Source organism: Protopterus annectens, chromosome 16.part0, assembly GCF_019279795.1.
Source record: "Protopterus annectens isolate FY-2018-M chromosome 16.part0, PAN1.0, whole genome shotgun sequence".
Lineage (NCBI taxonomy): Eukaryota > Metazoa > Chordata > Ceratodontiformes > Protopteridae > Protopterus > Protopterus annectens.
In genome coordinates, this window is record NC_056750.1 from 840,399,777 (window position 1) to 840,411,921 (window position 12,145).

Consider the following 12,145-nt stretch of genomic DNA (forward strand, 5'->3'; position numbering starts at 1 on the left):
CATAGGTAGATAAGGGTAAATCCTGGTCATCAGAAAAAACAAATTTCAGAATCCTGTTCAAAAGAATCAGAAGGAAAATCAGTTCTAGGTCTTTTAGAGGGAGAAGGGTGGCTTCCTCTGATTAGAGTATTAAGGTCTTCAGCCATTCTTATCATTTGTTTTTTAGGCATAGGGGCCTGACCATGTGGTCTGGGCATCATTTCTGGGCATTGATCGCGTTTTAGGCCTTGAAGAAGATGGCGTCGGTTTAATATGCAAGTCAGTAGGCTTGAATACACCCTCAGAAGCTGGTGCCTGCTCTGTGGCTCCAGACCCATCCAAGGTAGAGACATCCGAAGGTTCCACAGTCAAAGAAGCATCTTGCGGCATATCGGACTCCGAATGGGTCTCAGTAGAGGCCTGTGAATCTGAAGTAGCTGGTATCAGGGGGCTGAGAAAGTGCCTCACTGAGTATCAGCGAACTGGCGACTAGCTTAGGAGAAGCATCGTCAGCAGCTTTGGACCTATGCGGTCTGTCTCTGTCTTTATCTTTGCGTTTTTTGGAATGTCAGTAGTTGGGTGGCTTACCAAAGCCATTTCTGGATAATTGAACCGATACCGAAGTATTTAGATGCGAAAATGAACCAAAGACGAATAGTACGACATTTGAAAAGGGCAGAAATCCGACAGCGAGGTATGCCGTGGTCTGGGCCTAGGCAAGGAATGCAGTACGAATGAAAATCTTTATGAAGCATTTGCTTTCCAAAAGAAATACAATTGTTAACTTTTACTGACATCGGTTTAGAGCAAGAAAAAGGTTCCCCAATGGAGTACTTAGCTGAGTTGAAGACTTTGGATCTGAAACTTGAAAACAAAAATTTCAGGAGTTGGCCGACCTGCATTTGCGAACTGCTTTGGCTTCGGGCACCGCACAGCAAGAAAGACTGATAAAATGGAGTCGGCTGCATGTTTTATACCCCTGAATACCTGACGTCATGGAAGATGAGAAAGCAACAGATGCAGGACCCAAGACTTTGATAATCAGGCCAACTGCAGATAACCCAAATGTGATGACTGCAACAGTGAAACACGAAGAACATCTGCTGAACATGTTCATAGGTTGGTACTAGGCTATCAGCCCTAGGGCCTATACAAGCCTAGCCATAACAATTCCCTGGCTATTTCTTCCCACACTATTTACTTCCCTGGACCTCTGTCTAGCAGGGCGATTGACGTGAATTCCAGGGTGAATTTCCTTTCTCCCATCCAATCGTCAAGGTTCCTTTTGAAGGGGGCTAAAGAGGCACTCTGCTTGACATGTATGGGCAATCTATTCCAGAGTCTGGGGAGTCTCTGGGTCAGAAACCTATCCCTCCAGCATGTTTTGTTTATTGTGACGACAAGGTTTAGATCCCTGGAGCATGTGGCTCTGAGGGATTGGGATTTCTTTAAGTGTAGCATATCCAACAGCTCTGGGTTTGACATGGCCTTGTATGTTAAGCAGAGATCACCTCTGAGTAGACGATATGCGACAGAGTATAGCTGAAGTCTTTTAAGGCAGTCAGCATAGGGCATCTGCTTTAGGCCTGTGATTCTTTTAGTGAGGTATTTCTGCGGTCTTTCCAGTTGTTGCAGATGTCTTGACAGGTACATACTAAATGGGGCATTGTATTCTATAATGGGTCTATTGAGGGATGAGTACAGTGGGACAATGACATCCTTTTTTCTGGATGAAAAGCCCTTAGTGATGGTGTGCCACACAGAAGGATTTCCTGACTGCTGTAGCGATGTGGTTATCGAAGGTGAGACCACTGTCCACCTGTGTCCCTAAGTCTCTTATCACACTTTCGGTGTTTAGTGTACTGCCACCTATATGGTAATTCACGGGTACATGTTTTTTCCCAAAGGGGATAACTATACATTTCTTGGCATTGAGCTTGAGCCCATGGCTCTGGCACCAAGCATCTGTTTCTGTAAGGCCCTTCTGTAGAGTATCCACATCATTTGGGGATTCAATAACGGCTCCCAATTTGCAGTTATCTGCGAACTTTGTTAGCGAGAGTCCATTAGTGTTGGTCTGTACTTCAGAGAAGTAGATGCCAAAGAACAGCGGTCCTAGGACTGAACCCTGAGGTACTCCACTTGTCACTTGTCTGGAGCTGGATTTGGAGTCAGCTACTTTTACAGTGTGGGTTCTATCAGTAAGCCAGTTAGCAACCCATTTGGTGACGTAGGGATTAATGCCCAGCTTAGTAAGTTTATCTATGATTCCAGAGTGGGGGATGGTGTCAAAGGCCTTGGCAAGGTCTAGATAGGCTGTGTGGACCACCTTACCCTTGTCCATGGCTCTGGAGACTGATTCGAAGAAGTCAATCAGGTTCAGGAGACAAGATCAGCCCTTCACGAACCCAAACTGGGTGGGGTCCAGTGTTTGAAGGTTGCCAATGTCTGTGTTTCTGAAATGTAGAAGAGTAGTGAAATTATGGGAAAAGTTATGTAAAGAAAATTTCTTTGAAGATATAAAAAGGTAAATAAGATAAATATGACCATTACTAAATATAGATATAAGAATAGAAGTAAAGAACATACCAAAACAATAAATACAAATGTTTTATGTTGTATGCAATAAAATGATTAATTTATGTTTAATGTAAAATAGATTTTTGCAGTAATACTGAGTAAAAATCAGATGGTAGTTATGATAAAAGGAGCTAGGGTCAAATAAGCAGTAAAATTTGACATAAGGTATGAATGTATAATAAGAAAAAGTAGGAAATGGAGGATTGCAATTCTGCAAATATGTGAGGACCCCTTCTCTTTTGGAGAGGTGCCTTGGGATCTCTTACATCCACCTGCACTACCACGAAATCAGGCAGATGGGTCCTCATTTTAACTTCGCAGCTGAAGAACGACACACTCAGGAGTACAGAAACCCCCCATGTGGCACTGTACTATCATAAATCCATCTACCTGCTGTGGGAATAGAACCTACAACTTTCTTCAACTAGGTGTGTGCGCGCTACTTTCTGCGCACTGACACTGAAGAAAGAACAATCATAACAGCTATTTGTTTAATAGGTTCCCCACCTGCCTTTTACCGATGAAACAGATTCTATCAGAATTGCTTGTTACGATGACAAGAGCGCAGCACCCCCCGCCCCCTCCTTTATTCTGCACTGCAGAATCAGAAGTCCATCTACCTGGTGTGGGATAAAATCCCAGTCAAATTTTAACTTGTCTAAATTAAATACAGCAATGTTGAAAAATTCCCATAAGAGATCACTCCAGAAGGCTTAAGGATGGCAAAAGCTAATTTAACTTCACTTATCTGTCCTTAAACTGGTTGCAGAGGCACTTACAAGTGAACAGCAACGTAAAAAGTACATTAGTGTTATAAATGTATAACTGCACATGTTTAAGTTTATTCACTGTTGTAGTCACCACTTCTTGGATTCCTGCTTGCATGCAGTCCAATGGCTGCCGTGAATCCAAGAGTATTACAAGTCCACTCTGGCTTCAGCTGAGTCAATACCATGTTAAGATCAGGATGCTTAAGGTATGACATAGATTTATGCCATCCTCTGCTTGTGACTCCATGTGTAGACAAGGAAGTTGTCTTATGTCCTAAAGCTTAAGTGGACTTAGAGGACTTCTCTCATGAGACAAGCCTCCACCCAAAGACCTCAATTCATCAATCCTATCAACTCTTTTCAGGAATGATGTGGTGACTGCTATTGCTTTACTAGAATGTTTCCCGAAACAACCTGGTACAGGATTTCCATGAAAACAGCAAAAACACAGAAAAAGTACAGCTGGCAAGCCCACTCTAATACAGTTTGCTTACTAACAGGTTCCCACCTGCCCTTTGCTATGGGAACAAACTGCTAAACTGATTTTATGATAGACAGAAACTAAGCTGTCTATACATGTCCAAAGTGTGCAAGGTTCTCTCCCCACTTGTTCTGAGGGTACAGATAAAAACAAAGTTTGTGTTTGTGTCTTCCGGCTTTTCCCAGTTAGGGGTCGCCACAGCAGAACTCCGGTCCGCTAATGACTGGTAGTTGATTTTTACGTGCCGAGTTATCAGCCCTGACGCACAACCTTCATCGAAGGTACGCCCATTCACATGTCTCCACGCAGAAGACGCTCTAGCTGACAATTGAACCGGACAGCATCTTACTATGAGGCGACAACGCTACTGCAGCACCACCAGGAGTTGAACTGCCTAATTCAAAGAAAGTTCTGTTACCACATTGTGCATGAAAGTAGGGTTTATATGCAGAGTGACTGTCCTTGTGGAAGATCAAAAATACTTCTCTGCAGCTCACAAATTCTTCCAGCAGATATCACAACCACTAAAAACAGCATCTTCTAAAAAAAATGTAAGCAGCAGGTTCAAAGGGTACCAGGGTTATGTTTTTTTATAACTATCCTTCTGACACACCATGGTGAGAACATTTCCTTATCGGTATGGTCAGAAACAGGTCACCCCCTTTTTTTTTTGCTCCAAGCAAACTGAGTCAACTGAAACATGTACCATCACGAAGGAATGAGACAGTATTTACATGTAAAGGTGCAACAGGCAGCCGAGAACTAGAGATATTCTAGCTGAATCAAAGTCCTGGCTTCTCGTTCATCACCAAAGGCAGAACTGTTTCACTTTGCTTAGAGTGATTTCCTCATGTTTGTTTTCCTAGCCTCCCTTATTACATGAAGCAAATCCTCTGAAAACATGTGCCTAAGATGGAATTATAAATTATCCATGCAGTCGAACTTAGAGTTCTGAAGTAGGGGGAATACTAAAGACACTTTCTCTATAGCTAAATGTTCACTTCCAGAGATAACAGTATTGGTTCTAGTCTTGCTACCCTTAGGAGGTGGAAGAACCACTACTGCCTGGGCAAAAAGGAGCTATCAGAAGCATTCTTGGCCTCTCCACTTTTAACTTTCAGCAAAAACCTAGAGATAAGAGATATCCGAGGGAAAGCATATAATGAAAAGAGACCTGCCAATGGACCAAAAAAGGCATATATTTTCCAGGTTCCTGCAGTTGCTGTCCTGCAGAAAAACTTTTTGAGGTGCCTGTTCTCTGGGGAAGCAAAAACGTCTACTCTTGCCACCTCCAACTTGTGGGTCAGATCCAAATACACATCTATGCACAGGATCCACTTAGAAGGGTTTAAACGTGACCTGCTCTGCCTGCCTGTGAAAACATTTTCTTGTGAAGATACACAAAATGCTCTGAAGGCCAGATCTGACTCTTGACCAAGATTGCAATGCTAATCTGCAGAGTATGTAAGAGTGAGAACCCTGACCCTGTTAATGTACCACATGACCATGGTGTTGTCTGAGCAGGGTTCCCCGGTCCAAATCCATTTAAATGCGTTTACTACTAGTACTACAACTATCCTCTTTTATATTTACATGCATTTCCTCACTTTGTTGTCTCAAATTCCTTGGATCCTCAGATCCCCACATTAGTTCCCTCTCTGTACGATGGCCACGAAGGTTGTGGCGAGTCTGGGCAACCTGGACCAGCTTGAAAGGTGCCCATGGATTCAGGGGCACCTGGGATTTCCACAACATCTCTTTTTTGATACAGGGCAAAAGGGGGGATGCTAACTCCAGAGACGGAGACTGCTGGCACCATCTGATTTTAATGTGTAACTGCAGCTTTCTCTTATGGAGTGTTGCTAGTGACACCATCGGGACTGCAAGATGCCATGGAGCCCAGGACTCTAAGGGATTCCTTTTCTGTGATACAGTCCCCATCTAACAGGTTTTGGAAGAACTGGGACAGAAAAACAACCTTATGTTCAAGCTAGAATGTTTCTATTGTATAATATCCAGCAAGGCCTCTAGGAACACTGCTTTGCTTACCAGGGTCAACTAAGGTTTACAGGAACCGAGGGAGGGATATAACTGTTGGAAACATTCCAAGGTAAACTGAAAGGACTTCTGACTCTTCTCTACTGAGCCTGCCTAGTAAGGTAGGTATGCATGCCAATTAGTGAAAACAGGCATTCTTTTACTGCTCCAAATACAACAAACAAGCCAAAGCGCAAGGAAGTGAATTAACAGTGAGCTATCCCTGCTTCAAATTCTAGAAATCTTCTTTGCACTTTGGCATAGGAATATAAATTGAGCGTGAAATCTATTGGCACTGCCTGTCTACTGTAACTGACCTTATTAACGGATTTGCAGTGAGAGAAGACATGCCCTTTAAACAAATGACCGACTTTAAAATTAAATGCATCACTGAATGCTTCTTAGCTTCATTTCATGACTGTTAGACTTCATGAATTTCAAAAATTCACTTTACTATACTTCCAGGAATGCTTCATTATCACAAATTCAATATAAGATTTTGGTTATGCCAAAAGTGATGACTACTGTACATCTTTATCTGTATTTGTACTTAAATGTTCTTTGATTTATGTATTATATCAGTGCATAATACTTGAGCTTTTCTCAAGCCCTCCAGTCAATAAGGGTCACAACCCAGTTGGATATCCCAGTAATTAAAACATAATAAATTGAAAATTACAACTCTAAAGAATTCACTAAGTCATGGGAAATACGGGTATCAATGAGTGACTAAGGGATGCAGTTTTGTTAAAAACATAGTTAAGAAACCAATGGTTCCTCAATGGAGAGAAAGTTAAAGTGGGTGCATGCCAACGTCGTTCTCATAAGGAAAACTTGCGCCACATACATCACTACCTTCACTGGCTTCAAAGGAAGAAACAGCTGGACCAATCCAGCTCAGCTGGTGCATAATCTTAAAAAAGTTCTGATTACAGTGACCCTCCCTGAAAGTAAGAGTAACTCTAGGTCTCAATACTTTGTTCCTGCCACTATAATGGCTCATCACATTTAGCCCAAACCCAAACATCTAATAATTGGTGAAGTTAGTGCTTCAGTGACAAATTAAAAAACAGTACTTGCCCAGGAGAAGAGAACAAGGATGGCTTGGTGACAAGTGAAGCAGGAGTTACTGTAGAGCTCAAGGCAGATGCAAACGAAGTTGTGTCCGTCCTCCCTGCTCCTTGCCCAGAATTTCCTGCAGGAACAAAGTCAAACTAACATTTAGCTGCCATGGAAACATACAAACTGTTCTGTATTAAAGTGATTACAACCATACGATATTCTTAAAAAAAAACATCAAACTAAATGAATAAGCTGGTTTAAGTTAATTTCTTTGCCAGTTAACTGAACCAGTTCTGTAATTCTTTCCAGCCACAATGGCAAAGTTAACTACTATATACAGAGCACAGACACTTAATCAGCTTGTTTTTAGAAGTGGAAGGAAGCAAAAAATACAAACATGAAAACTCCATACACAAAGAGGTCAGAAGTGACCTTTGGAGCCTTGGTTTGTGTGGCAAATATTTGAACCACTGTGTTACACACTAATAACTAAACCAGAAATAGAATCACAAACCATTTACAGATCATTTAAATGTTCTATAACCACTTATGCATGCCCCATTTAATAACTATTAATACATTCTCAAAGTGGGAAGGACAGAATGTGTCCATACACGTCCACAACCAAGACTTAAACTGCTGCAGCAATTTGAAGCTTTAAAGGTAAATGTCATGTCCAGCTCCATGGAACACAACACTATAGAAGTGCATTTTTTTAACCAGGAACTGAAACTAGACCCTTCTAGGTCTCCACTACTAAGAAACTGAAGTAGACGAGAACTGGCTAATGTGCTGTATCATTACCTCTTCCTCTTACAAACATAACACACACAAGCGAATGACAACGCAGCACCTTACTCCCAGTGCAGCAGTGCACCTCGATTTGGACAAGGGCCTCCACCTCTAGAAGTTCATCTGGGTTTACACTCCCTCCTCCTTTTCCCTTTGAGGACTTAAAGTGCGGTATGGAGATAATGTGTTGAAGCACTTCCACTGTTTTCATTTGTACATCTGTGCACATCATTTCGGAACTAGGGACATACGACTGTCTTGCACCTTAGTCAGTTCTCTACTTCAGTGCCTTAATCATTTAAAAACTCCGGAACAGACATGTAGAGGGTGTGGTCCGAGTCCAAGCAGTACGCATTTCTTCAGTGCTGTTCAGCTGGGTTAGGAACAAGGCCTTAGCCTCTAACACTTCATGCTGCTTGATCCCTACTTCAGGAAGCACACTGATCCAGCAGCACAATCAGTGTGAGACGGCTCCTGCAACTGGACGATATGATGTGACGATGTACTTCTGATCTTACTTGTCTGTCTATAATAATTATTAGTTAAGTGGACTAACCTAGACACTTTTGCAGTCACTATTCAAGTAAAAAGGGAAGTTCTGAGACAGTACAGAAATTATTGGCACGCATTCACTAACAATTTAGTTCAAAGTAAAGGCATCACCGACATTCAATCTGCCAACTGTGTAGTTCAGACCGAGTGAGTTCAAAGACACTTAACTTGAGAGTGAGACACGAAATTAAGCAATATGCGATTAAGGGCCAGGGAAGGTGGGGGAAACGCTCACAAAACTCTATTTCATTCAATGTACAGTATATTGAATGACTGTTATTCAATATTTTTTCAATATACTGTGCACATTTTGCTCCTCAGTACCAATGAGGCTGTCATCCAGGGAGCCAACAAATGGATGACTATTTTAATCCTTACACTCCCCAAGCATGCCAAGCAGAATGTCAGTGATGGCTATACAATGGGCATAGCCTAAGACTGCCATTCATCTTTCTAAGTGATAAAAATCCACAAATATCCATAGCTCCCATTAAAAGCTTGGTTTCCAATTAGGTTCTCCCTCTTTCCTGGAATATTAACGGTATCTGGGCACCTGAAACACGTCCCTCCCACTCATCCACTAACTGGAGAGCAGGCAGGACCCTCAGCCTTCCCTTCCCACTTCAATCACTTGTATGTCAACCTGAGTCATCTGTTTCACAGTCAGGGCTTTGCCCCCCCCCCCCCCCACTTTAGAGAGACAACAAAGCCAGCAAACACTACAGATGAACAGCAGAGCCAGAAACCAGTGCTTGTGTGTAGCACAATGTTACCTGACTACATCAAAGTACCCATTCCCTAGGCTAACCAGTTCACACCAACCACCACAGACCAGATAACCTGCAAATCAAGAAATAACTACCTCTCAACTCAGAGCAAGAAATCTGGCAAAGCAATAAATAATGGGGGAACAAAGGCACAAAACCAGAGAAATGTTTAAATATTGTTCTTACAAACGTGACGGAATAACAGGTCTTGCATTACTATGAATTTTCTGTAGGGCATTAAACTCAAATGTGAGTCATTACTTTCTGACTTCACTCCTCAAGTATTTGCTAATGATTTGCCAGAAAAACAAAATTTTATAAGGATCGATTTTATTTTATAAGGATCGATAAAAAATGAAGCAAAAAATGTGGACATTCTGCAAAAATTTGGACGGCTGACATGTATGTAGGTTTGACACGTACTGCTAACAGACTAGTATACATGGACACGTGCACAATGTACTAGGAAAAGCACCAGACAATGGTGAACAGTGGGTCGCAACCACACACACAAGGATGGCACAGAAGATTCTCTCAACTCAACTTCTACAGTAGCAATGTATCTGCTTTACATACCTGATATAACTGATGAAAGGGCCTTCCATGGTGGTATTAATCAGTTGATACAGTAAGAATATGCCTGTTAGACACATAACTGACAACACCAAGATGATTATCAGTTTTATGAAGGGACCCCCGAGTACCTGTTATGTCTAAGAATGCGGACCCTAGCAGATGAATCCAATAACTAGAATAAGTCCACCAGGCCTGAAGAAGTAAGACAGCAATTTCAAGACCAAGATTCAGATGGCAGTGTACTAAAGTTCATATCTCTGCAATGATCTCTTGCTTCTGAAGCCATGCTCAAGACAAAAATTATGACAGGCAAAGGCCTACACAGGTTCCCAGAATGGAGATATTCTTACACTTTGACTGCATTTTCCAAGGGGCAACGACCTGCTTCATGAAAAAATAATCCCGTTATCAATTCACTCGGCTTCACTGGTAACTTCCAATCTCCCCCTTCCTGCAGTGAAGGGAGCAGCTTTTAGGTCTACCTAAAATCATGCATGCTTCATATAAATCTGAGTGGATGGTGCAAATCACAATATGAATGGTTGTCTTTGCTCCAGTATGTGTGAAATATACATGCAATGGGTTCAAGAAAAACTGGAAAACCAACTGGGGAAAAAAATGTTCCTGCAGAGGTGGTGATTTCCAGCAAGTGAAGTTCAGCAACACCAAATCCGTGGGCTTAAACAAAGGACCAGCAACCTTAACACAAGCGAGTGAGAGGGTATGTTTTACTAGCTTAGAACACTTTGTCCTCTTTGTAATATTTCCAGGATGCCAACGGGTGTAACATGACTCTTCACTTACTAGAGCATCACCCTGCACTATTCCCAATCACTCAGTTAACAGCTGCTGACCTGTCTTAGGCACCTGTACAGTTTGAATCTCAGTTGTTCCACGATCAGTCCTCCACTCCTTGATAAGGCTCGAACTGAGGACTTACAAGCTTGTTAAGGAATAGTGTTATTAATTTACACCATATGTTGCCATTCTGCTTGTGACAGGACAGTTATTAGTGTCATGGGCATTGCATGCTCCTAACTATAACATTTTTAGTACCAGTGCCATGTGTGTGCTATTTAACTGGAAATAATGCTAAATTGTGACTACTGCTTATTTGTATTAGTTTTTTACTCATATAGAACACTGTTTTACTGTTGCTGCTTAAAGAGAAGAAACATTGTTGGTGCTATGGGCACCTGTTTGCTCCAGACCTTAATACAGATGGTTTATTTATTTATAGAATTTGGTAACTGGGGTAGAGTACTGATCCCACTGGACCAACTTCAGTCTCAGGCCACAATGTGAGCATACATATCTAGTGGGAAAATTTAAAATAATTTATGTAATGAAAGAGGACGCTAAACATGCTCTTGACTTATAATCTTATACTGACTGCATAGTGTAGCTACTGGTCTATTTTGCTGGGCTACTCTGACATGCATATAGTTACTACGGACACCAACTAGATTCGATATGCTACCTGTCACAACTGGTTGCATTATAAGCAGTGGCTTAGCACCATGTAGTCCACAGCTGCATGCTGTTGCTGCACTATAAGCAGTAGCGTAGCACCATATGGTCCACAGTTGCATGCTGTTGCTGCACTATAAGCAGTGGGACAGCACCGTGTCTTCCACAGTTGCATGCTGTTGCTAGACTATAAGCAGTTGCACAACACCATGTACTCCACAATTGCATGCTGTTGCTGCACTATAAGAAGTGGCACAGCAACGTGTACTCCCTAGTTGCAAGCTGTTACTCTTCAGTTGATATAGTTCGTCTTGGCTCCTTACCTACCATTATCTATACTTATTTGGTATTCACCTAGACTTGGCAATATTGCAAAAGGCTGCTGCATATCTTGTTTTAATTGGCTTGGTGCTGCACCGGGTTGCTCACCCCCTGCTGCTGCTGTTTATAATAGCTCTGGCTATTGCTTTCTGTCTCAATTTTTTTGCTATGTTATGCAGTTTTGTGCTGCAGCATTATGCACGCGACTGCCCTAAACCATATTACATAGTAACCAGTGAGCACTTGTTTTTCTCATATTAAGCCACGTCATCTACAATCACACCTTCAATTACTTACCCACATACTTACAGCTGCAACCATAAGCAAACAACTCTGACATCCAGTGCCTGAATGGGTGACAGCCATGCACGTACCCAAAGTCGTGACTACCATTACATTTCTGGAAAGGTATGTGGCCTCTATGCCTGTAACTAAAAACACTGCGAACGTTTTTACAAAAAGTTGCCCATTTTCATGCTGACTGTGCAACGCTTCCACATTACAGCAAAGTACTAGTGCTGACAGTGTGGCTAGCACACTACTCAGATCTTCCTGTACTTACAACTCCCATATCAATTCCAGATACCATGTGACTTACAAGCTTGTTAAAGAGTAGCATTATTACCCCCGGCCCCTCTGTTGCCAGCCTACCTGCATCAGGCACTTTGAGTTAGTGTAGGACCTGCCCCATATGCACAGACAATCCCTTATATAAATACATAAGTTAAATTTGAGTGAAAACTTTTCTGCCACTCACA

At 42.0% G+C, this 12,145-nt stretch overlaps 1 protein-coding gene across 1 annotated transcript in view; it reads right to left on the bottom strand.

Moving 5' to 3' along the window:
- Positions 1 to 12,145, bottom strand: part of NUP214 (nucleoporin 214) — a 3,229,616-nt gene that overhangs the window by 1,120,777 nt on the left and 2,096,694 nt on the right. Inside the window, exon 27 of the mRNA XM_044058190.1 lies at positions 6,928 to 7,042. Within this exon, the coding sequence (XP_043914125.1) occupies positions 6,928 to 7,042 (115 nt within the window). The remainder of the gene's footprint in view (positions 1 to 6,927; positions 7,043 to 12,145) is intronic.